Genomic DNA, 26,033 nt, shown 5'->3' with positions numbered 1-26,033 from the left:
CCTCCAGGTTGAACCAGTCCACGTGTTTTCTTACTGCACACTGGAACACGCCTTCCCCAGCGATGGTTAAACACGTTTCTCGTGAGTGGGCAGTAAGTTGGCGCCAATCTGCCCGACTCCTCAGTGCCACTCTGGAGACGGGGAAATGAAAGATGAAGCAGTTCTACCTGGATTTGCTTGCGGTCTAGAAAGAGATGTGAATACCAGACCCAGGCTAGCATAAAGACAGGCCAGATTCAAAGAGGAGGCGACACTGAACCCGGGCTTGAAGGGTGAGTGGGAGTTTGCCAAGTGGACCAGGGGCAAAGCAAAAAGTGTTTCCGAAGGCCTGTGGGCTCCGGGGAGGGGTGGAGTGTGGCAGCAGCTCAGGGGGAGGAGGGACAGCGAGGACTCCACCAGGGTGGCAGCTTCACCAGGCCAGTGGATTCTGTGGTTTGCAGAAAGACCCCGAGCCTGGGTCCCCCCAGGCCACGACAGTGTGCCGGCTGACTTCGTGAGCTAGGAACCGGACCAGAGAACGGTGAAGCCATCAGCTTTGTAGAAGAGGTGAATTCAGAAAGCGGACTGGGAGCTGCCAGAGTTGGGAGGGAGGGGAGGACAAGGAGTGTGCTCCTTGGTGCCTCAGGGTCTCCTTGTGGGGTGATGAAGTGTCTAGGAAGGAGCGGGGTCAGTGGCACAGCCTTGGGAATATTACTAAAGCCAGGGAAGTGGACACTTTAAAATGGAGCTGTCTCGGGCACCTGAGCTGTCTCTCAGTCGTTAAAAGACGTGTGGATGAAGCGTCTCTGGACCTGCGTCTCCAGGCTGTGGGATGGCCAGAGCCTTCTCTGATCAACACAGGCAGCACCAAGCTTCCACTTGCTGCTGGTGCTGGGCGGCCTCCCTCACCCGGCCTGGGATCAGGCTGGAGGTGGGAAGCCCAGAGCCTGAAGCCTGTCCCCCGTGCAGGAACCCGAGGGCCTGGAACCAGTCTCGCCTCCTCTGAGATAGTAAGCTCACAGAACTGTGGGAATGGAGATTCTCAGCCATTCTGGACTGTCCACAACCATAAAAAATGCCCATCACCTCGTCCTGACTCCAGCATATGCAACTGCCTAAGGGTGCAGAATTAGAAGGCAAAGCAATAATAGCTAAAGCAAGAACTGTTTTTTTTTAAACTAATAGCCCATTTGATTCTTACAATACCACCATGATGGAGATATTATCTATACAGATAAGGAAACCGAGGCACAGAGAGAGTAATCTACTTACCCATAGTGACACGGTTTGGAGTAGGAAGGGATGAGGTTCCAGATCAGGGCATAGTGCTAGGATTTGGCTGGGATTTCCCCCCAAGGTTCGTGTGTTGGAAGTTTAGTCCCCAGGGTGGTAATGTTAAGTGGTGGGGCCTTTAAGAGGTGGGGCCTGGTGAGAGGTCCTGGGGCACTTCCCCTGGGACTCAGGTAGTTCTGAGTTACTTTTCACCTGCTCACTCTGGCTTCCTATCTTCTTCTCACACTTCCTCCTGCCATGATGCCAATTCACCAAAGGGTCCTCACCAGAGCTGAGCTGATGCTGACACCATGCCCTTGCACCTCCAGAACTGTGAGCCACATGAACCTATTTATAAAGTTCCAGCCTCAGGTATTTCCTTATAGTAATGGAAAACAGACCAATTCATGTGGCCTAGCAACTGTCACACTGCCTGTTGCAGTGAGGATATGAACTTCAACTAGTGGGACAAGGGAAGTCTCCATCAGCCTTGGACTTGGTAGAAATAGCAGGTTGGCTCTGAGTGTTGAGGAGCAGGATCTGGCTGTCCTGGGGAGGACAACCAGGGGTTACTTCAGACATTTAAACAGTGGATATATCCCTCTGATGAGCAACCATGAAGTACAGACAGCCAAGAGTCATTCAGAAAAACCAAATGTGTTAAAAATCCTTTGTGGCACTTGGAATTACATGGTTGGTTCTAAGATGAAGCTGGGGTCCAGAGGGGAGATCAAGCCCTGTTGGTATAATTTATTTTTGGTTGACCTTCAACCACCATTGTAGCTTCAACCATCCCCACTTCTGTGATCATGGCCTCTTCAACCTAATCTCTTGTCAAGTCCCTGCCCAAGCAAGAGCCACCTCAGCCCCCCTGTAAATTACTTGGACTTAGGATCCCCACGTCACTGCACGTTTGCAGGATTAATGCCTTAATGTCCTGAACAGTGGTCCTTCAAGAGTCTGTCCATGTTCTCATCCTGGGTGCCTGGAAGTAGGTAAGAGCAGTGGTCACTTACATGGCAACAGATAGGACTCAGTTGGGGACATTGAGAGGAGGACCTCATTCATCTTGGATCATCAGAGCAGGCCCTAAGTCCAACGTGAGAGACAAGGGAGACACACGCAAGACAGAGGCCTATGGCTGGAGTGATTAAGGAGAATACAGAGCCTGGAGTGACCAGGCCACCAGTCAAGGAATGCCTGGGGCCTCCACATAGAACTAGGAACAGCTTCTCCCCTGCTCCAGAGGGAGCGGTCCTGCTGACGCCTTGATCTTGGACTTCCTGCCTCCAGAGTGGTGAGGACTACATTTACATTTCTGTTGTTTCAAGCCTCCCAAATTGTGCTCCTTTGTTCCACCAGCCACAGGAAGCTGGGGCTGCCTTCCTCCTGGCACACACCCTCCCTGGTCCACCTCACTCTGGGACCTCCCCTGGGAACTGCACATTTACCCACCTCCTGGCACCTTCCCTCCCAAAGGCTTGCAATTTGCTGCCCCTTGTCCGTGAGCCCCTTGTGGGTGGCAGTACATCCTGTGCACCTTGCGTTGCCCGTGTCCTTCAGCAGAAGAAAAGCACACAGAAAGGGACACAGCAACTGGCACCGCAAAATCACAGCACCGGAGAGCAAGTGACAATCAGAAACAACATGGGTCCTTCTTGACAGTCTTGGAGGGAGAGGGAAGAACCCCACTTTGTTGCTGTGTGGGATTCTGACCACAGCGGGTGTGTGTCTGTGTGTGTGTTCTGTAAAGCATTTGGGTCCGAGATGGGGACAAGGTCTTCCTTTGCACAAGCCACAGGTTGTCTCTGGTCCCAGAGATGCTGGGGTGAACTGGGACACACCTAGGAAGTGCCAGGACATATTTCAAGACTCTTCCTCACCTGCTCAGGAAGGCATCCAACAGGAAGCTTTGTGCTTCCTGGTGTCTGTGGCAGAGGCACCCTGAAGACCCCTGACCTCCCTGGGCTGGCTTGGGGGAGTCTGCCAAGAGCCTGGGTCCTCCAACGCTGTGCTCAAAGTCAGCTTCCCCCCTGCTGGAAGCCAGAGTAGCTAGAAGGAGCCACAGCTCCCCTGCATAGGGCATGTCCTCTTAGGGATTTTGAAATAGGTGCCCATGGCCGGTTCCTAGACTGGGCCTGGGGCTCAAGGCCCAGAGAGACTCTTTCTTTGATCTAGGTTTATTCTCTGGATTGGCTGGTGTTTCTCAGGCCTCGGATCCTCAGTAACGACTTGGGGGATGCCTCCCCTGCGTCCTAACGGTGTCCAGCCCGCGGTCACAGGTGCGGATAAGAGCGAATACTCCGCAGCTGCAGTCACCAGCTCGGGCCCCACTCCCATTCTGGCCTCTTTCCCACATCCCTGCAGTTTTTCGGATGAGTCTGGCTGGAGGTCTGCAAAACAGGGTTGTAATCTGGACAGCCGCGACAGCGCCCCGCTCAGGGAGTGAGGGGTGCGGGTCAAGTGACAACCACCTCCATCTCGGTCCGGATCTCTCCTCTGAGCCTGGGATGCTCGGGCCGGCAGCGGCGGCAGCAGTGGGGGGACCTATGCCTTGTCTTTCGACAAGACCAGAGAAACCTTTCTGCAGGGCTCCCCTCGGTCGCACTAAGCTCACTGTTCTGAATAACTGCTCTCTTGCTCGGGAGGGCAGTCCCCATCCCAGGCACACGTGCCCAGCCCTGGGTGAGCCACACTCCGCATCCCGCACCGCGGGGAATGTGCCTCTCCTTTCCCATCGTGCCCCCTTTATACAGGGGAGCGCTCTCATTTTCCACCCCTCCCCAACTAGAATCATTAAGGAACGCAGGGTCTCTGCCTCCGCCCTCCGCCTCCTGGACGCCCCCATCCCATCCCTCCGAGCCACCCCTTCCTGATCCTAGAGGCCCCGCAGTCCGGCGCGGCTGCAGCCGGCACCCTCGGTCCACCTCCCCTCTTTCGGGGGCTCGCTCCATCCCTATTCCCCTCCCCTTTCTCCTTCCCGATCGCCTGGCCCCGGCCGCCACCCGGGGTTGCGCAGCCCGCAGCCGCTCCCCCAGCGCTGCGCGCCCAGGCAGAGCCTCCCCTCCGGGCGCTTGCAGCCGGCCTCCCCGGCTGGGGGCGGCGGGGTCCCGGGGGAGGCTCCGCGCCTAGCCCCGCGTTCCTTTGTGCCGCGAGCGCTGCGTCAGGGCGGAGGCGCGGCCGCGGCCACACGCACACTCACGCGCCAGCCCCCGGGGGCGGCGGAAGGCGGCGCGGAGGAGGGAGCCGCCGACCCAATCGCTCGCTCCCCCGCCCGCCGGCCGCGCCGCCTCCGCCATTGCTACGCGCGGGAGCGGGCGACGCGGAGCTCGGAGCCGCTCTGAGGCCAGACCTGCGGAGCCGGGCGTGGGTGAGTGCGGGGCCCGCCAGGGACCGGGGTGGCCGTTCACCTGCAGGAGGAGCGACCTGGTGGGCGGGCGGGTCGACCGGGCTCCGCGGCCCAGACGAGGGACGACGCTTCCAGAGGGGCTGGGCAGGGGCGGCGCCCCCGGCCGGGGTGCGCCGGGCGTAGGGGTCGGGGCTGGTGAGGTGAGACTGTTAGTACCCTCGCCTGCCGCCTCAAATCAGGCGGTGACCGCGGCGTCCTCGCGATCCCTCCCTGGGGGCGAGGCGGAGGCTGCCGTGCCCCGGACGGGACGGCAGGTGGGCGTGCGGGGCCCGCCTCCCTCCGCCCGCTTCGGCTCCTGCCCTCCGTGACTCCAGCGCGGCCTTCCCTCTGCAGGCGGCAGCTTTAGGTCTTCGGAACGATGGTTAAGTTGGGGAACAATTTCGCGGAGAAGGGCACCAAGCAGCCGCTGCTGGAGGATGGCTTTGACACCATTCCCCTGATGACACCCCTCGATGTCAATCAGCTGCAGTTCCCGCCCCCGGATAAGGTAAGCCCCCCCTCCGGCCCCGCCGCCGTATCCCCCGCGCTGCCGGGTGCGCACCCCTGATTCTCCCCCATCCGCTGCAACAAAAGAAACGCCACGTGCGCTGGAGACTCGAAGTAGGGGCGGGCTTGGGCAGGCAGGCAAGGCCGGGCCAGGACGCTGCACCCGCATGCAATTCTGGATCCGGTAATGTTGGGTCCTGTCTTAGAGGACACCTCTGTCCTGACGTGGAAAGGTCCCTTCTTGATGAGTTTCGTGGGCGTCTTCTCCAGGGGGAAATGCCCCTGGTCCCACAGTACTACCCAGCTCTGGGTCTGGGGTGAGATCAGGGGGGTGGCTGCTGCCTGTGCCTTCCTGTATGAAGCGGTTTCACCCTGCTTGGCCCTCTGAGGTGGGGAATTGCCAGATGTGCCCTCCCTAGAGGCCTTCTTCCTCTGCTTGTTGGTTTTGCCATCTCTACCAGGCTGCGGGGCTGCGGGAGGGCGTGTGCGCTCACACTGAGCCTTCTCCCTCTTTGTTCCTTTTGTGAAATCTCCAAATTGGTGCCCAGGCTCACTCCTTGTTGGTGTAGCTGGGAACCATTATTCATGCACCTTTCCCCAGGGCGTTGTTGCTGAATTTAAAGAATGCCCTCCTTTCTTGAGTGCAGCATCCAGTCTCTAGTATCTCTTTATCCAGTAAGGATAATATTTTGATGAGTTAACACTTAAAGGTTAATAGGGTTTTTAAGTCTAGACAATTGCATTGCAACACTCAAGCCTAAAATCATAAACACAGTGTCTTTTTCAACTGTGCTGCTGCTCACACCCCACCCACCACCACCAGGAGCTTTCTCCCATTCCCTGAAGTGCTTTTACGTTTATTATCTCCCTGGTGAGGAGGCTCTGACTCAGGGCTTCCCGTTCATTCTGGCAGGATGGTGATTGCTGGCCACCGGCAGGGGTGGGTTGGCTGGGGAGGGCCCTGCAGTGGACCTCCTGGTAGAGGCTTCCTTTATTCCCATAGCAGACCCTGAGAGGCTTGCTCAGCTTCCCAAAGTGGCTTTGCCTCCCTGACTATTCTCCATTAGGCGGGGTGGGCAGCAGGTGCTTCAGTTCCCGATAGGGATCAGCTGTTGGTCCAGGTTGGGCTTTGCAGGAAGGGTAGGGCTGCCTGAGGCCTCAGCTTCCACTAACCCTCCCTACCCAGGGATCTACTTAGCAGAGCCTGGCCTCAAGCCCCAAGGTGGCCTGTGTCAGGAACTGTGTCCAAGCAGCACCTCTGTGGGGTGACTCCCCCCACTTGGCCTGACCTCCTCTTGCGCCCTCAGTTTGCTCCACTCTAGAACTGTCTGGCACAGTTGGCTTATTACGGGGAGCAGGGTTTCAGGCAGGTATGAAATTCTGAGCAACCCAAATGGTTGCCCAGGCGTGGCCTATGCAGCGCTGAAAGGTGCTCTGCTGTGCCTGCGAGTGTTCAAACAGAGGGGCATCTGGCAGAGGAGCTCCAGAGAAGGGAGTTCCAGCAGGGACCAAGAGTGGGTAAGGAGGCTTCCAAAGTCCCAGAGGAGACTGAGGCTGGGAGAATTTATGGGATGCACCCAGGGTCACTCGGGGGAAGGCCACAGTCCCCGGTACACAGGTTTCTTGTTCCATTCCACTTGTAGTGCAATGTCCTGCTCTTGACCTTTCTCAACTCAAAACAACTGCAAGGTGTTGCTCACAGTTAGGTTGAGAGAGTTGATGTCATCTACTCCTGGTGACATGGCATCTGAGGGCCAGATTGATTACACACAGAATCTATCCTGAAGAGGTGCACTAAGTAGAGGCACAGCAGTTACAACAGCAGTGGTAGTCCAAGGGCTGGCTGCTGGCGTGTCAGGGACAGCCTCACCTGACGTTTGCTGGATGCCTGTTGTGCACGTGTTATAGGATGAAATTCCTTTCATGTCTTGACCACACTATGAGGTGACTACCATCAGTGCTGCAGTTTACAGATAAGGAAATGAAGGCACCGGGTGTAGGGGACCTGCGATAAGGAAATGAAGGCACCGGGTGTAGGGGACCTGCCCAAGGTCACCTAGCCTGTTACGGCGGGTGTAGATTGGTGCAGATGCAGATCCAGGTTAGCGAACGTTGACAGGTAACCACGCTGGACTGGGGTTCCACGGACTTCTTGGTCTGCATAGCCTCCCAGAGAGATAGCCTTGTTCTTGGCTTATGGGCCGATGAAGCAGCTTCAAGTAGCAAGTGCATGTTCAGGGTCACAGGGCTAGTCAGGTGTGACTGCGATGTGAGGATGGCAGGGTGACACTCGTGCTGATTCAGGAGATGGGCAGCAGAGCTTTAAGGGGTGGGCACTCTGGCCAACGCAGGCTGGTGTGCCCTCTCTGGTGCTCCTAGGTGAGCTGTGTGCAAAGGAGTGAGTGGGGCAGCAGTGGGGGTGGGCGGCCCCCAGATCTGGGATCACACCAGCATTGGCCACTTTCTCCCTGTCCCTTCTCTCCATGGCTGGCTTTCCGGGGTCCACAGCTCAGGCTGAATCCCTCCAGCTGCTCACCTGGGACTGGCCATCCTGAATTGCTGGATTCCCCTTGTTCTGCTCAATTGCCATGCAGAGCAGGGTGTCTCCCCCAAAGTATGGACCACCCAACGAAGGGGCATGTTCCCTCGGTGGGAGCATGGGGCAGCTGGTTCTTTGCAATCCACAGCCACTGCCAGGAACCTGCTCTGGGGAGTGGGGTTTGTGGACTAGAGACCTGTAACCCCGGTCCCATCTTGAACCTGTCTTCAGGGGTCCAGTGTGGAGGTGTGAGGAAGACAAGGCCAGGGAGGCGGCACGGGGAGCCTGGGTCACCCTGAAATGAAGCTGGGGGATGCAGGGGGAGGGGCCGTGCAGGGCAGCGGGCAGGGGTTGGTGAGTGGAGACCAGGAGCCAGCCTGAGGCCTGTGTCCCGTGTCCCCTGGGCTTGTTGCCTGCCCCTCAGTCGAATCTGTGATCCAGTCCTCCTGTGTGCTGCCTGGGGCGCGGGGTACATAAAGGCCCTTGGAAAAGCTGATGCCTCCTGCTCTCCGGGGGTGGAGGAAGGAGCCCTGGAGTAGGAGTCGGGTGTCTTGCTGCCCTATCCAGTCACCTGTCAGCCACCTGACCTTGGCCAATGAGCTTAACTCCTCTGCCCCTCGGTTATACCGTTTCCTTCCTGGGGTTGCTCAGGATTGTGAATGGGAGTTCCTCTGACCTGCTTGCACAGAGGAGAGTTCCAGTAGGTGGTGGCCGTTCTCATTCTATTTTGTGGAGAAAGGGTGACTTTGAACATGACAGTTCCCAGACATACCTTCTCAGGGCAGCTGTGTCTGAGTGCATCAGGCCACCACTGACCCCTTGCTTCTCTGCTTCCCGGATAAGGTGGTGGTGAAAACCAAGACTGAATATGAACCTGACCGCAAAAAAGGAAGAGCTCGTCCTCCCAAGATCGCTGAGTTCACTGTCAGCATCAGTGAGGGGGTCTCCGAGAGGTTTAAGGTGAGTGTGCCCAGCTGCAGAGATGACTGCAGGGGGACAGTGACCTGGCATGACACCCTTTACCTGGACTGATCCCAGCCGCGCAAACCTAGCAGCTGCTGGCAGCCCACCAAGATGGTATCCTTGTGGCTTTTAAAATCTTTTCTTCTTCTTCCAAAATGAACATGTATTGTTTATTTTTATAACAGGGGAAAACCCACCTGTGAGCTTTCTTTTGATAAAGGTTATAAACCTATAAAAAAATCAATTCCAAACATTAAAATATTGACCTAACAGTTCCAGGAAGGAAGCGTGCAGCCCCTGTCATGTGCCAGACAGTGTACTAAGCCCTGGCCTGTGTGAGCTCATCTGAGCCCTGGTCCACAGGAGGCTGGTACTGACCTTGTCACCCATTTCACAGATGGGGAGGCAGAGCCAGGATCTGGGGCCCACCTGGCTGCAAAGCCCACATGTCCATCTTCCAGCCTTCTCCACCTCCAGACATGATGGGGATGCCTGTCCCAAGAGTCGGGGTTCTGGCTGGGTGGGGTGAGGAGGGACCTTCCCGACAGTCTGGTGGCAGGAACAAGTGGGATACTGATGTTCTGGGAGCTAGAAGCCTGCAAGAGAAGGTGGGATGGAGGCACTCACCCAGGTGTGAAGGGGTGGACCGGGAGATGCAGGGGTCCCCAGGCCCTGACCCAGGTCCTGTGGGCGCCCTGATCACCCCTTGTGGATGTGCGAGCAGTTTGCTCAGGCTGGACACAGGTTCCGGGCCCCCTTGCACATCGTCAGGTTTGAACTTAATGATGTGAATTGCAGAAGGCAGCCTCAGGACTGTCCCTGGTTAATGGATGAAGGGCAGCAGAGGCGGGTGGCTTCTCTGAACCTGCCTGCCTCTCAGGGCCTGCCTGGCGCGGGCTCCTGGCATTGCCCTCTTCTGGCCTCTAGTGGTGTTTGCTTGGGTCAGTTGATCGAGTCCTCCCAGCAGTGCTCTTACCTCCTAATGGTGGGCTCTACTCTGATGGCTCTCTCTGCAGACGGGGAGTCAAGGCACAGAGGTCTGTGTCTGCAGGACCTGCTGGGGTGACAGGGTGTCGAATGTGCTGAGATGTTGCTGGCTCAGCAGTCGACAAGCCAGAGGTTCATGGCCAGGATCAGGATGGGCTGACCAAGGTCATCCCTTTCTTATTTTGGCCTGAGAGATTAGCATATGCCCTGTCAGTGGGCACTTGCCCCTGTGCCCCATCCCTATCTTGGGATTGGTTCCCACTGCTACTTGAGGCAGGAATGACCTCAGTGTTAAGGTCATGGTATCTGGATGTCTGAGCGGGTTTCTCCTGCCCCATTCAACCCTTCCCCCCAGCCCTGTCATTGTAGGTCCCTGTAGGCCTGGAGCAGTGTGGCATCTGAACGGCTGCTCCTTCTGTTGAATGTCCATATGTGCCAGGCCATGTCCCGTCTGTTGTCCTTGGCTTGTGCTTTTCCCACAAGCTCACCTGCAGCAAGTCCCTAGGTCCCTTGTCTAAGGTGTGGGTGACGCACATCTGCCACCAGGGCTCTTGGCAGCCACGGCTGGGACTCTGTGTGGTTACTTGGCTCCTGTTGCCCAGAACCTAAGGACTCAGAAGACCTCACATGGTTGGTCCCTGTCCCCGTGGACTGGCTCCTGTGGCAGAAGTCCTGCCTTGCCTCTGCTCCCGCCTTCCGGGCTGCTGGAAGGTGCCATAGGGTGGGTGCCCAGCACGCTGCTCTCCCATGAGCCCTGTGCTTGGTTTCGCACCGAGGGCGCTGGCTGTCTTGCCTTTGAGGCCTGCTTCATGGCTCACACTGCACTGCTCGCCCTTTACAGACAGGGGTCAAGTCCCAGCTGGTTGCAGGGAGGTTCTGAAGCCACTGCCTTTCATCATGACCTCCCGTGGCCTTACTCCAGCCCCGGCAGGAAGCGCCCCGCATCCCAGACCTGTCCCTTTCCATCTCCTTCCAGTGCCAGAGTCCCGGGTCCCTCTCGCCTCTTCCTGTCCCACTGCCCTTTGTAGCGAGGCTGTGCCAGCAGTTGGCAGTGCCAGCGTGCTCCCATGAATAAGGCTCTAGTTCAAGGTCATTCTGCTCATTATCTGTTATCATCTACCTCATGAGGGAGGCACCACTGTCATCTCTGTTTTACAGCTGAAGGGAGACCAAGGCAGAGAGCTTGCCCCCAGGCAGCCTGCTCTAGGCTGTGGCACAAGAGGGCACCTGGCTTTTCCTGTGGCTGGTTTCTAGAGGGTCTCCAGGTCATTATTGTGCTGTGTTTGTTCTCTACATCCCTTTCCTTTGTAGATGTGAAACTCTTCCTGGACTTGGGAAGCTGAGGCAGGAGGATTGCAAATTTAAGGCAAGGCTGGGCAACTTAGTGAGATTCTGTCTCAAATTTTTAAAAGTCTGGGGATGTGGCTCAGTGGTAGAGCACCCCTCTGTTCAGTATCCAGTACTGCAACAAACACCCTCCACCCTACCCCCACCCCAGCAAAAAAACAGCCTTCCTGGGCACTGTCGCCTGTGGTCTTGGAGTTGCTTCCTTGAGCCACTGAACGCATGTCTCCCTCCCTCCCTCCCTCCCTCCGCACCCCTGCGGCCTGGGCTCTGCTGGGCTGCCCACTGTTGCCCTCTTGTCTCTGCTTCTCTCATGGGTTCCAAGTCCCTTCCTCTGGGGGACCGGGTTGGCCCATGTCTCTCTTTGGGTGTGTGCCCTGTGATCTGGTGTCCTGGCCAGGTCTAGGGGTGGTCTTTTAAGGAAAAGTTCCCTCAACTGGAGTTGGTGACCTTGGGAAGGGAACCAGGCCATAGCAACCCCCTGGGACAGAATGTCGGCTAGACGTTGAAGGCGCAGGGACTTCTTGGGGACAGACTTGCTCAGAGCGACCGTGCCGGCATCACTCGCTGCCATCTCTGCACACACTCAGTAACAGCGTGATAAGAAAGTGGGTGCCTCACGGTGCTGCTGGCTCATGTGAAGGGGGGCCTCGGTGAGGTCCAGGGTCTCGCCACGGGGCCCCTTGTATGTTGAGTGATCAGCGTTGGGCTGCTCTCTGAGACAGCCCTCTTTAGACCAGCCCCCTCCAAGTTCTCACATCAGGGCAGGTGACCTGCCCCAGGCCTCATCGTAAGGGACAGAATCTGGGCCAGGAGCCTTCTGGGGGCTTATTTGCCTGGCCTGCTTCCTGGGACACCCTAGCTGGGTTTCATCAGCCTAATGTCCAGCTTCCTTAAGGGCCCCTCTTGCCTTTGCCTGCTCCTGAGGCCCTTTTGAATTGGAAAGGACATTGTCCCTGTTCATTGCCACCTACAATGGCTGAAGCACAAGGGCCACCTCCAAAGCCTATTTCCCTGAGTGTGCTGGGGCTGCCCTTCTGTGAGTCGCCTGGAGTCCAGCCCTGGGTGTGTGCATTTTAACCTGCTCTCCAAGCCACGCTCGTGTTCACTGGGATTGAACCTTACATCCTTCCAGTGGCACAAGATGGGGAAGGATCACCAGAAATGCTAGGAGCGCCTACCCTTCTAGAACATTCTCCCTGCCTTTTGTTGCCCAGCTCTACTTCTGTTATTCCTGAATGCAAGTGAGGCAGGTGACTGCTGTGTGAGGCTTCAGCTGGTTTCTGAAAATTGGGTGTGTCTGTGTGTGTGTGTGCTCATGCGTAGCACAGAGCTCCGCCCACCCTGGCCTCTGTGTCTGCCTCACTGGGTCAGTCCCAGCTGGGGCAGGTTGGAACATGGTCCTCAATCTCTTGGTGCCCGGAGGTTTCTGTGTGGCTGCTCAGCTCAGCCATTGGCTTGGTTCTTTTCATCCGTGTGTGTGAATGGCCAGAAGGAGATCCTGCCTTTCAGATGTTTAAGCAACAAGTAAACAGTACGTCCCCTTTGTCTCTCATTTGTGTGGTTCAGGCGTGCCTGTCTTTATATACCTTTGGATTGCATCCTTGAAACGAAATGTCTTTTTGGATGTTACTTTATGATTATCACTCAGGGATTAATCTCTTGGCTACGAGGTTGCTAGGCTGGTTGCTAGGTAACAGCTAGTGGGGAAGAGCTTGGAAAGACTCGGCCACACAGGGATGGCAGGATGAATCACCCAAGGCCGCCCAAAGTCGAGGCTCCAAGTGGCTGGCGTCAGGGAAGAAGGCAGTCAGTCATTTAATTAATGGAGGGGTGTTTACAGTGAGAAGCAACACGGCCCGAGGTGTTTCTTCAGCCTCAACATTTTTCTAATGTTCTTTCCTTCTTGCTGATGCAGAGCAGTGTGGCACACACTGGAGGGTGGGGCACTTCTCAGGGCCCTCCCTCCGTCTGGGAGGGCAGAGGGGCCCTAATTGGGCAGGCCCCCGGGAGGCTCTGTTGGGGCTGCTGGGATGCAGAGTGGGGACTTGGCACTCTGTACCCGCTCCCTGTGCCTGTGGGTTAAGGGTTTGGGTCATGAAGCCACCTTCTAGGCTTTAAGAGAGTCCAAGGTCAGCCTTGCACCTGAGCCAGCAGCTCCCACGCCCACGGGTCGGTGTCGGGGAGTCAGGAGAGGCCAGGTCTGATGGTCCTGGAGTTGACGATCAGGCCCCCAGTGGGGATGTCCCTCTGCATCCTGTCTCAGATGATCCCGTGGGTGGTTTGCGTCTTCTCCTGTCCTTGATGACCTTCAGCTTCTCGGGTGCCAGTTTGTTTTCCACACTCTCCAGTAATCCCCTGGCGCGTTCCGACATGCACTTGTTAAATATTTATGAACGATGACGCGTTTTCCTTGGCACTCAGCAGTGTGTGGGGAGGTGTGGGCCCTGCAGACCCCAGCCCCCCGACCTTCAGTGGGGGGGGGCACACATTTTGCGGGATGTGGCTGCCCACATCTGCACTTGCAGAGCCCCTGGGCTCCCGGTCCAGCGTGGAGTGGGGGCTTCCTCCAGAGCCAGGTGATGGCGTCAAGCTGTCTGGGGAGGCGTGTCTGCGTTCAATTCTGTGTGGGTTGCTGTAAATGCTTGACGATGGCAGGATTCGTCTTCCTTTTTCAGGATTGTTGTTGGTGCCGCGTTACTCAGCAGAAGCGCTCCTTGCTCCCTCCCCCAAAGGAGGGGGGACAGAGAGCCAAGGAGGAGCCACGGTGCCATCGACCTAGCGCCCGTGCAGGCTCAGAGCTTCGCGGTGTGGCTCACTTCGGGCTGCCCTTGCTGTCCCAGTTTTGTGGGTGGAGAGTGAAGACCCGAGAGGCTGAGGAGGGCCCAGCCACCCAGTAACCAGGAGACAAGGTGGGGTCCAGGCCCATGTGTGTTTCACGTCAGTGGGACTGTGAGTGGCTCTCCTGCTGCAGTGTCCTGGTCTCCCTAATCCCCCAGACGGACATGGCCTTGGGAGGCCCCCAGCAGCTGAGGAGGCCCGGAGCAGAGGAGGCAGGGAAGCCCAGGGCTGCAGTGTCTGGTCTGCAGAGCGGGCTTTGCTGTGTTGGCCGTGGCTGTGCCTTGTCAGCCGAGAGGCTGTGTCGCTCACGCGGTAGCCGGTCCTTCTGTGAATGACCGTGGAGGAGCAGTGATGATGGCAGTGGCCATGGACTGGAGAGTGAGCAGCTGGGACGGTGTCTCCTTCGGGCCCACAGGCTCCTGGCAGGTATCCTCGCTGCTGTGGCCGGGAAGCCCCCACAGAGCCCTCCTGCTCTCCCTGCTCTGGCCTGGGCGTGCCTGCTCATCAGGACCCCCACAGCCCATCAGGACAACCCCAGGTCATCAGGACCCCCGCAGCTCCTGTCACCCCAGCTTCCTGCCCGCTTCTCCAGCCCACTTAAAAAAAATTGTGTACAGTGTCCCTTCTGTAAAAGTCACCACTTTCAAGTGTTCAGCTTAGGACATTCAGTGCATTCCGTGTTACCTGACCATCGTACCATCTGCTTCCAGAACATTTCCTCTCCCCAAGAGGAACCTGTTCTGTGAAGCCGTTATCCCCACCCCACCAAGCCCCTGACAGCCACGCCTGTTTTCTGTCCCTGGCAGTTTCCCTGTTCTGGACTTGTCCCATAGTTGGAGTCGTACCCTGTGGCGACCCCTCGGGTCTGGCCTCTTTCCCTTGGCATGGTGTTTCAGGGTCCGTCTGTGTTGTAGCAGGTTTCAGTACATCATTCTTTTTTGTGGCTGAGTAATATTCTGTTGTATGGATGGAACCCATTTTGTTTATTCTCATTGGTTTTTGAATATCTGAGTATTTTCCACCTTTTGGCTGTTGTGAGGAGTGCTACTGTGAACATTCATGTACAAATTTTTGTTTGAACACCTATTTTCAGTTCTTTTGGGTATTTACCCAGGAATAGGATGGGGGTCGTATGGTGATTTTATAATGTTGTGGAGCTGCCACACGGTTCCCCACACAGGCTGTGGGCTGTGAACAAGGGCCATGGTTTCCCCACGCCCTTACCATACACGTTGGATTATTCTTCGTTCCAGCCATCATGGCGGATGTGAAGTGGGGTCTCATGGTCTGGATTTACCCTTCCCTGAGGCCTGACGGTGCTGCCTGCCTTTCATGCCTGTCGGTCATCTGTGGTTCTTCTTCAGAGACATGTCTGTCCAAGTCCTTTCTCAGTTTAATTGGGTTGCCTTTTTGTTGTTGAGTTGTTTAGAGTCTGGATACTAAAAGTTTTGCAAATATTTTCTACTATTCTGTGAGTTCTCTTTTCATAGTTTTGCTAGATCCTTTGAATCACAAAGTGTAAAAGTTTTCTGAAGTACATTTTTTCCTTTGGCTGCTTGTGCTTTTCTTTCATATCTAAGACACCCTTCTGAACACAAGGTCATGAAGAGTTATCTCGTGTATTTTCTTCTAAGAATTTTATGGCTTGGCTTCTATACAGGTTTTTGTTAGTTTTGAGTTGATTTTTGCATATGGCATATAGCATAAGGGTCTAGGTTCATCCTCTCACATGTGGATATCCAGTTTTCCCGGCACCATTGTTGAAGAGCCTTTTTTTACCCTATTAAATGGTCTTGGTGCCCTTATTGAAAAGCAGTGGACCACGGACACCGTAGTTTTCTGTCTGGATTTCCAGCTCCAGCCCATCTGTGTGTGTGCTGATGTCTGAACCATGCTATTTTGATGACTGTATCTTAGTAGTAAGTTTTGAAATTGAGTTTCACAGTTTTGTTCTCTGATTTCAAGACTGTTAGTGTTTCAGATCCATTGCTTAAGCAAAAGAAAAAGAAAACCAAGGCTGTCGGGGTTTTGCAGGGGATTGCTCTGACTCCTGGCTCAGGGGGCAGTGTTCCAAGGAGAATAGGAAGCCTTTCAACACCGTTTGCCTGGTCCTCCTCCTTCCCTCCAGCCATGTTGGGTCCTTTCCCGTGTGAGATCCCTTTGCTTGTTCATGCAGGCAGCAGACTGCGGAGGGATGAGTGGCACCTGAGCCTTCCTGCTAGTGCACATCACAGAGGCTTTCATGTCACCCACACTGTCACCAAGACCTTGGGTAGGGGTTTTGTCCTCTGTCCTTTGAAATCAGGTATTACAAGATCCTGTTTAGTGTGTTAAAAACAAAGGACACTCATAGCATAAGTTTTTATTGCAATATTTTGATAACAGTGTTTGAAGAAAAGGTGTTTTCTTTAAGTGTATGTGAGTGTGTTAGGCCTAGGAAACATGCTGAGAAGGACTTGTGGACTCACCGCCTGCCCGAGAGGTAAGTGCGGAACGCAGTGAGCCCTGCAACAGCCCCCTGCTCCAGGTTCTTCCTCCACAGGAAAGAGAAAAGAAAGGCCATGTCACTACCTTGGTCTACAGGTGACTGTAGTCGCCTGATTCCTTCTTGTATAACCATTATTATTAGACCATGTTTTTCATCTAAATTTGAAACAAGATGAAAAGCAGAACAGTTCTTGAGTCCCTGTAGCATGGTGGGCCCGGGGCCTGCCTCTCATACCTAAGAGGCACAGGTTGGAGGGAAGGGCCTGCTTCTGGGGAAATGCCCTCTCACAGGCAAAGGACCTCCTGCCCTGACCCTGGCCTTGCAGTCCAGCCCACCCAAAGTGTGTGTTTTGAGGGAGTGGTGTGTTCCAGGCCCCCTGGAGCATGGAGGGAGGAGCTGCCCTGGGTCTGCTCCTTCCCATACAAGATCATTTACTTAACAAAACCAAGCTGACCAGCACCTTTTGCAGACAAGGCTTAGCTTCTGTTCCATTTGTCTGTGTGAAGCTGGGTCCCAGCGTTCTGGGTTGGGCCAGGTGGCAGGGGATGCTTGGGAATACTCACTGGGAGACAGGTTGCCTGCTGTCCCCATTCCTTCTCATTCCTCACTGCATCTTCAGAAGGACCTGCTTCTGTGCCAGACGTGTGAGGCCCGGTCCTGCCCTCTGCTCATGGGAGGACTTGACAGAGAGGTGTGCACTTCTTGGAGCTGCTATAACAAATCACCACCAGGGTGGCGCTTCAGACGGCATGCAGGACTTCTCCCAGGGCTCTGTTTCTTGCCATTTCCTGTCTTCTGGACTCCTTCACTCCTTGGCTTGTGGTGCTTTTCTCCACCTTCAGATCTGCAGTGCCGCATCTTCTAGCTTCTGTCCTTGCATTCCTGCCCCTTTGTAGGATCATCTCCTTCTGCGAGGACATAGCATGGAGAACTCACCTGGGTAATCGGGAGTATCCCCATTGTGAGATCCAGCCTGATCACATTGGCAGGTTCCAGGTGTCTCTGTCCGTCTCCTGCTGCTAAACAGGATCTTTGAGACTGGGACACTCATAAAGGAACTCAGAAGGAAAGGAGGTTTATTGGCTCCTGCTCCTGGAACAGGGGGCTGTCTCTGTCCAAGGCCTGCTTGCTGTGTCATCCCACAAGGGAGGCAGAGGCCAGAGAGAGCAAGGGAAAGGGGAGGAGCATGCCCTTCCTGGTGAACCACTCCTGCAGGGGTGAGCTCCCTCTGATGGGAGCCCTGGGCCTCTCTAGGCCCCACCTCCCAACACTGTCGCAGGGAGTGCATTCCCAGCATTTCCAGGCCCCTAGGCGTTCGGGCTTTCCCATGATAGTCAGTTGAGCCCCATTTTGTGCCAGCCATTTCTCCTTTGCATGGCCTGGGGCCCGCCTGGGTGTCCTGCTGGCTGGTGTGAAGGTGCCTCCTTTTCAGTGACGGGGCCTGCAGCAGGGGGAAGTGTTGGATTATGGCTTCCACCTGCCTTTTCTGAGGCTGCAGCACTGTGTGGGAGCAGGGCCTGCTGTGCCCCACTGTATGCCTGACAGGTCTCCTGCTTGTCCCACCATGCACACAGGCGCTAGGCCAGCGCCCCCTTCATGGGATGGGGAGCCTGGGGTTGGGACAGTGGCCTCCCCATGTCACGGTGTGGTTGAGTGGGCCTCCAGCCCAGGGCCGCCCTGCTCTTGTTCTCAGGGGGACGTCTTCTGAAGTTGGTTGGGAGATGCAGTGGCTGAGCTGGGGCTCGCAGACTCACGGTCATGGTGTGTCATGTGGAGACAGCCTCCGAGCTCCAGGCCTGGGGAATCCTGGATGTCAGGCTCAGTCATTTGCCCGGGGTTCCAGAATATCCCTCATTCTCATGGGAGAGGGGAGGGAGGTTCACAAATGTCTCCAAACAGGACACAATTTATTTTTGTTGAATCAGGAAAAAAAAATGGACGCTTGGGTGCTTGGTGCCTGCATGTGTAATTGGTGACCACCGAGAGGATGGCACGTTCCAGGGCCTTCTGGAGGCTGCTGACCTAGTTAGGGCTTTAAAGGATGAGGAAGGAGAAGGCAGCACAGCCTGGTATGCAGGGACAGGTCAGGGTGTCAGCGACAGGAGTCATCTTCAGGGAGGTGAGCCAGTTCTGTACCCCCTAAAGTAGCTCTCAGTCCTGTGGATGCCACTACAAGGCTCCACAAAGTGGGGGTGCTTGGAACAATAGAATTGCATTCTCTCGTGGTCGTCCTTGAGGCTGGCAGTCTGGAATCAAGGTGTTGGGGGCATTGCTCCTCCTGAACCCTGCAGGGAGGACCCTTCTTGCCTCCCCTAGCTTCTGGGGGTGCTGGCCATTTGCTTGGCATGTGGGTGCATCCCTTTGGTCCTTGGTCTTCACAGTGGCTTCCCTGGGTGTGTTGTCTCTGTGTCCACATTCCCTGTAGTGGAAGGACGCCAGTCAGATTGGATTTGTGCCCTTAATGGCCTTGTCTTAACTAGACTGCATCTGCAGAGGCCCCATTTGCAAATAAAGTCACGTTTGCAGGTACTTGGGGTAGACTGTAACTCTTTTTGGGGAACACATTTCAGCCCGTAAGAGGGGTCCAGGTGCTCTCAAAGCCTGCCAGCCCTTGTCATCCTCTGATAAACACCTACAGGTGTTTCCCCTTCGTTCCACAGATGCGCTGTGGCCTGAGAGGCCAGGCCCCTGCTAGAGTCATGGTCAGCAGCTTGCAGAGCCAGATTTAGCTTGGAGTGGTTGAGTGTGATTCTGGAAAGGCCCCTGACTCACTCCCCTTTCTTAGGCGGTGATAACCACAGGGGTCCCCTGCCACTGGTGAATTTATAGACCCCAGTGGGAGGGAGGGCCTCCCTGCCTCAGGATCTGCAGAGCTGGCTGGAGCAGCTTGTTTTCCATGCCCTCTGTCCTCTCCCCCAGGCTCTGTCATGTTTCTTGCTCTGTGAGCGGATGGAAGCTGTCCACACAGCCCTTCAGGGGGCTGGGGTCATTTTAAAACCTAAACAGACTGTGAAGCTGACTCCATGTGGCTTCCAGATCAAGGGGGCAGGCTGGCAGCGGCCAGGGTGGGCACGGCCTCTTCTCTCCACCTACTTTCAGTTGCACAAGATAAAATAGAACATGAAAGGCCAGAAAGAGGCCAGTTGTATGGAAAACCAGTTCTCCCGTAGCCCACCTTGAGTGACACAGCTCTGCTGGTGGGGACTGTGGAGAGGGCAGGCGATCCAGTCCCTGGCAGGGTGGACTCAGGTGAGGCAGCACTTGAGGTGTGGAGGGCCGCCTGGGTGGAGAGCCCACTCTGCCATCTGCGTGACTTCAGGGGATGACAGTGGTGACAGGAACATCAGTAAGAACACACTTCCTTATTGTCCAGCCTGCCCGACACTATCCTCAGTGTCCTGTACAGTGTCCACTCCTTCACCTTCCTACTGTCGTGGGAAACCATCCGTTTCCAGGTAGGACAGGGGCCCAGGCAGCAGCCCGGAGCTGGAGCTGCAGGGTGTGCTCCACAAGCCCCAGCATGGCCAGCAGGGGGCTGTCATTCACCAGCCTGCCGAGTGCTCTAGGCAGTGGTCCTTCCTCCTCCAGCACACTCTGACCGTTCCTCACCAGGCTCTGCTCCCAGCCCCCTGGCCTGTCACATGCTTGTCTGTGGCCTGCAGCCATCGTCAGACCCCGGCTAATGCCATCCCCCACAGGTATTGTGGGCCTTGAAAGCAGCCTGGCTGCATTCTGTCTGTGTCCCTGTGCCAGGCATGGGCTCCATATGCAGTGTACCTTGTCCAGACTGACTGGAGTCTCTGGGCCCTCGGGGAACGTGACAGACCCAGGGAGGGGTCACAGAGGTGGGCTTAGTGGGAGAAAGACCAGGAATCGGCAGGACTAGAGAAGGAAGGGCCTCCTTAGAGTGGAGATTTCCTGCTTCCCAGGGGTCTGAGGGGCTAATTCTAGGTGGGAGGACACAGAGGGGACATATCTTATTCAAGTTGCCGTGGGTGTGACCTGGGAGAGTGATGGGAGTTGGAGTGGGATTTGGCAGTCATGGGTGTGACAGGTGGCTGTGTAGGGAGAAGCCTGGGGTCCCAGGAGTCTAGGCGCTGCCTATGCGGCCCTGGGGAGTGGTGAGGTGCGTGGGGGTGGCTGAATCCAGCACCGGCATGGACAGGAAGCTGGACAGGAAGCCCGTCCGCTGTGGGCTCCTGTGTAGGGCCAGCTCTGCAGAAGCCAGGGCCCCAGCCAGAGATGCCTGCAGCCAGATGCAGGCCCCAGACGGTCTGAACTCCGGAGATTAGGAGCCCCGGGAAGTGGAGGCAGGGGTCCCACAGTAACCATTTCAGCTCGTCATGGGCGTTGGTAGCCTCAAGTGACTGGAAGGTGGGGGAACTGGTGTCCATGTCACAGGTGAGGAGACTGGCTCAGAGAACCCCAGGGTTTCTGGAGCAGCGCAGGAAACGTGCCCTGGTGGGTGTGAGGCGGCTTTAAGGGAGCACAGGTGTTACCACAGGGACTTGAGTTCATGGCCGGGCAGGTGAACGTGCTGCTGGTTTATAACGCTCCTTTCCACACATCTCTTCTCCTGTGACCCCAGGATGCCAAAGTATCAAGTGGACCCAAGGCCACTTCCTGAGCTGGCAGGGTGCTCTGCTGAGGGTCTACCCAGAGGAGCTGGGGTTGCACTTGGGTCCCTTCTGCAGCCTCAGGATAAGCAGGGTCCCTCAGTTCCCTGGACCTGGGGGCTGTGAGGCTCTGTGTGTGGCCAGCAGGAGGAGTGCCAGCAATGTGGCAGCTCCTGGCCACCAGCACTGGAGGTGGGAAGCCCGTGCTCTGTGCACATTAGACCAGTGTTTCCGGCGCCCTGACTGCTTACCCAGGTTGGGGAAAGGCCACGTCATGCCCTCAAGTTGCTAGGCTCGCTGGCACCCATGTGAGTACCTTTCAGCTCCATATGCAATTCCATCTTGTGATATCTTGCCCCACGCCCTCCAGCTGGGGCAGGTGTCCCACCTCTGTGTCCCCCGTCTGCCCACTATCGTGTTTGTTGGTAAATGCTAGATGAGCACCTACTGTGTGCCAGGCCAAGCCAGTCTAGGATTCAGCAGTGGCAGATGCCCCAGCATGTGACCGCTGGGGGCAGTGGGCACAGCGTCCTGGCCCACTTCTTGGTCGTGGGTCTCACTTGCCTATGAGCCATTTGAGTGATTTGAAGGCTTTGTCATATCTATAACCATAGTTCTCAGTGCAGAGGCTCAGATACTAAAAACAGCTAACTAAACCTAAAGGTGGGGCTGGGTTGTGGCTCAGCAGTAGAGCGCTCTCCTAGCATGTGTGAGGCCCTGGGTTTGATCCACATAAAATTAAATACAATAAAGAAAAAAAAAGGGCTGGGGATGTGGCTCAAGCGGTAGCGCGTTCGCCTGGCATGCATGCGGCCCGGGTTCGATCCTCAGCACCACATACCAACAAAGATGTTGTGTCCGCCGAGAACTAAAAAATAAATATTAAAAATTAATTCTCTCTCTCTCTCTCTCTAAAAAAAAAAAAAAAAAAACGTGACACAGGGATATTGTGAAAAATTGAAATGGAACAAAATGTCATCCAGGGAAACCTGATTCTTGGACCCCACCCCCAGCTGCACTTCCTCAGGTTCCTCCCCGAGTATCCCTGGGCACTCTGTCACCGTCTTCCCAGCTAACCTGACCTCCCACCTCTGCCCGCCCACCCGCAGGTCTCCGTGCTGGTCCTCTTCGCTCTGGCCTTCCTCACCTGCGTCGTCTTCCTGGTCGTCTACAAGGTGTACAAGTACGACCGCGCCTGCCCTGATGGCTTCGTCCTCAAGGTAAGGCTCCACTTCCCCCCAGGGCTGCGGGATACCAGTGTGCCTCTACTTCCGATGACATTGGGGCTCCTCTTGCCAGGAACAGGCCCTAGAGCAGCCGAGGCCTTGTGCTCCATACCCACGACGGTGAAAGCCTGGAGAGTTGGCAGGTGGCCAGAGGGCATAGCTGAACCAGTAGGAAGTGCTCAGGGTGACATTTCCCTCCTGTGTCTTGCGCTGGGACTGGTGGAGAGAAGGTTGGCTACAGGAAAGAGGGGAGAGGCCCCGCCCAGGTCACCTGGGTGCACACCAGCCCTCCTGGCCTGGGTTGCTCTTCAGGTGGCTGCAGGGCGGCTGGGCTTCTGTGCACATTCCATTTCCTTGTCATTTCTCTTCTGAAACTAGCTCTTCACCTATATAGGGGACTTGCTGGGATTTCTGATCTTTTTTCTTCAGTGTCCAGTGAGCTGGTAGAGTCCCTGTTCTCCAAGGAGCAGGGTGGCATCTGATCTTTACATTGTCACCTAACTGGTGGCAGTGGAGTCTGTCCATCTGAGGAGAGGCAGTAGCTACAGCAGCCCAAACAGGGGGCACACTGCAGCACCCCTGGAGCCGCAGGCATGAGGGCGTGCTGCCGAGATTCACTGCTGTCCCACCCTCGCCACCACCACCTCCCCAGATCCTGTGGTGGCCCTTGAGCTCTGCCTGCCCGTCTGTGAGCTGACAAAGCAGGTAGCACCCAGCCTCTGCAAAGGACAACACAGCTGCCACTTCTGGAGTGGCCTGAGCTCAGACTTTCTGAGTGAAGGCCCCAGCCAGGCAAGGGGACAAGCAGGGCTGGGGTCAGCAGTGCCTCCTGGCTGGGTGTTCTGTCCTCCTGGTGTTCTCGATGCCCAGCACAGCCAGCCGAGCCTGCATCAGGGCCTGATGGTGCCCACCTGCTGTGCTCTCCCTGCTGCACACCCTAGGCACAGTGGCCACTGCACGCGAGAGCGGGAGCCCACCCGTTCAGGCTCACTGGGCCTCCAGGTCTGCTCAGGTGGGCGCTTTTCATGACCACCATGTATCCATCCCTCAACATGTTCCGTGCTCAGCCCCGTGACAGCAAGCACAGCCGAGCCATGTCAAATGAACCCACACCTGGAAGGTGACGTTACATCAGGAGGCCCTGGCTGGGGAAAGCTCACTGCGGAGACTACGGCTCTGGCAGTGGTTCCCTTGCAGCTAACTTCTAGGGCAGGTCCCAGCTCACATTCTTGTCTAAACGAGCACCCCATCTTGAGGACACAGGGTGAGCCAGCAGCACGGGGGAGCAAAGCCTCCTGGCAGTGAGTGCAGGTGGTCAGGGGTACGTTCCCGTGACCTGAGAGCGTTGGCTGAATTGAAAGGATTGCCGGTGGTCAGTTCTGGACCAAAAAAAACCCCAAAAAACCCAGGGCTGACCTTTGGGTGGAGCGTACCACAAGGCCCAAGGCTCCACTGTTGGTCTTACTTTCCTGTGTGATAGAGACATCCATGCTTTGGTTTATAAGATTTGTTGGATTTGTTACTCTCACCCAAAGTCCAGGCTGGAAAGCAGTGATGGATTTGTAGTCATCGGACTTCCCTACCTCTTGCTGTCCTTGGCCCCCTGGGTTTTGTCCTTGGGGTGGCAGGAGATACATGAAAAATGGAGGGCATGCAGCTTCCCTTTAGGGCCCACCCAGCCCAGAACTTGCACCTGTCACATCCATTCAAATCCCACTGGCCTGAAGTTAGCCTCAGAGCCTTACCTGGCTACATGGCAGGCGGGGAAATGTAGTTGTTGGTCGGGATGCCCCCTGCCCCAGTCAGCTTTTGGGAGAATGTGTGGTGGAAGACAATTAGCAATGTCAGTGCACCTTCCCCAGGGGTCTGTGCTGTGTGCACATGCTTACTGCAACCCCTCCCGGCCAAGTCATCCAGCATCAGTTGTGACTGGGGCAGTGGTTAGTTGGCTTCTGTCCTGAGTAGCAGCCAACTCATGTGCAGGATCTGAAGCCTTCAGGGCTCTACATTCCTGACAGTTTGATGACTGCTATACACTGTCTTTTTCCAAAATGCCACACAGCACCACAGGGGTTTTCAGCCATTCTGAAACCCAGTCTTGGATGTCCCAGTTTTGTGACTTAAAGGGGGCAGCTTCCAGCCTCCACCCCTCTGAAACTGCTCCATGCATTCCTGCTTCCCTTGGGGTCACAAGGCCCACCCACATCTCCTACTGGGACCTTGACAGCTGAGAGGCTGGCCCTGGCCCTTCTGCAGGCCCCTGCTCACTCTCTGTGCTGGCCTGGTCTTCCTGCAGTCTCCCGCCCCAGGGCCTCTTCTACGTGTGCTCTGTTCTCTGCCTCAAGTACTTGCCTGCCCATCACCTGAGCAAGACCTCCTGAGGACTTAGCCCAGTGCCCGGGAAACCTTTCTCACTTCCCTCCCTACCTTACTTGAATTGGTTACTTCTGGACATGTCAGAAGGGTCATTGTTTCCTAGTAGGTGTCCTGTGCACCCTCCCCCGACCCCTGCAAAGTGCCCACGTAAGCAAAGCACACAGTGTGAGATCTCTGGAGAAGTAAAGCCTGTGACAGAAGCTCAAGTGCCAGTCTGACGTGGCACCTACCAGTTAATGTCAGGCTTCTGTGTGGTCGTGCTCCCAGGGCAGGACTTGTGTCTGTTGTGGCCCATCCTGGTACTTATCCCTCCAGGTTCAGAGAAGGTGCCATCACAACTGTGGGGCATCGACTGGGGGATACTGGCACCTCTCTTGCACCCACGCCTGGTATCAGTGGCCTCTTGTCTTGCAGAATACCCAGTGCATCCCAGAAGGCTTGGAGAGCTACTACGCGGAGCAAGACTCCAGCGCCCGGGAGAAATTTTACACAGTCATAAACCACTACAACCTGGCCAAGCAGAGCATCACCCGCTCCGTGTCACCCTGGATGTCAGTGCTTTCAGAAGAGAAGCTGTCAGAACAGGAGACTGAAGCAGCTGAGAAGTCAGCTTAGCGAGACGGGCAAGTTCCTTCCAATGTGTCACTTGAAGATAACAAAGGGACTTTGAGGGACATTTCATTAAATATAATTACTGATAATTTAGAGGTTACTCATTTACGGTGCAATTGCTTCTGTTTGCTAATGCTGCTTTGCAAATAAAACTTGCTGCCGACCACCCATGGGCACAAAACCAAGAGCATATCAGCGTTGCTTAAAGAGCTCTGGCGCCACTTTTTATGCTAAGGGTTCTTAGTTTAGCTCCATCACTGGGATTTACTGGATGCTGTCAAAAAACAAATTTAACCTGGATGTACAAGGGCGTTGGCCTTCAGATACATAATGCATTTTGTGGAGTTTATTTTCAAAGCCACCTTGTTGTGTGCACACCTTACCCCATAGCCATATCTAGAGTGATCTCTTGCTAAGAGCAAGTGCTACTTCAGTTTCCTCACCCCCCAGCTGATGGTGCCACTGAGGACAAGAGCACCAGGTGGCAGATCTGCACCAGGTGGTTCTTAGTACGGCTGTGTCCCCTCTGGCTCTGGCATCTTGATAAAGAGGGACCACTGAGTGGACGTGTGAGGTTCTCTTCAGAGTGCATGGTCTGGGCAGAGGAGAAGGGGAGCGGGAGGAGCTGGTCCTGGGGTTGGGGGCTGCAGAACTGCCTTCCCGTGGGTGGGCTGTCTGCTGGTGATGTGCTAAATAGGAAAGAAATGCTCTTTTGTTCATTTCTATTATGATCAATTTGCACGTACGGTCCTGTATGCAAGTTAATTTTTACGAGTTTGCTGGGTAGGAAAAGTGAAAATTTAATTGCTGGTAAGCCAGGGCTACTTTAAGCTTTATTCTCGGATAGATATTATTCCTTGATGTAGCAAACAGCTGGGGGCACTGGTGTGGCACC

General features: G+C 55.7%; 2 protein-coding genes across 2 annotated transcripts in view; one reads left to right on the top strand and one right to left on the bottom strand.

Moving 5' to 3' along the window:
- Window positions 1-4,274: 4,274 nt before the first annotated feature.
- On the top strand, window positions 4,275-25,824 carry NSG1 (neuronal vesicle trafficking associated 1). Its single transcript, XM_081303947.1, has 5 exons — window positions 4,275-4,621; window positions 4,994-5,147; window positions 8,529-8,645; window positions 22,034-22,144; window positions 24,941-25,824. Exons 2-5 carry the CDS (start codon window positions 5,019-5,021, stop codon window positions 25,139-25,141), a joined length of 558 nt encoding a protein of 185 aa, XP_081160073.1. The 5' UTR covers window positions 4,275-4,621; window positions 4,994-5,018; the 3' UTR covers window positions 25,142-25,824.
- Window positions 9,033-26,033, bottom strand: part of STX18 (syntaxin 18) — a 139,839-nt gene continuing 122,838 nt past the window's right edge. Inside the window, exon 12 of the mRNA XM_081303945.1 lies at window positions 9,033-9,244. The gene's annotated coding sequence lies outside the window, so the exon portion shown is untranslated. The remainder of the gene's footprint in view (window positions 9,245-26,033) is intronic.

Source organism: Spermophilus citellus (assembly GCF_964194105.1).
Source record: "Spermophilus citellus genome assembly, chromosome: 8".
In the NCBI taxonomy this organism is placed as follows: domain Eukaryota; kingdom Metazoa; phylum Chordata; class Mammalia; order Rodentia; family Sciuridae; genus Spermophilus; species Spermophilus citellus.
The sequence above is the reverse complement of the archived record's forward strand: the minus strand, read 5'-3'. Positions and strand labels throughout refer to the sequence as shown.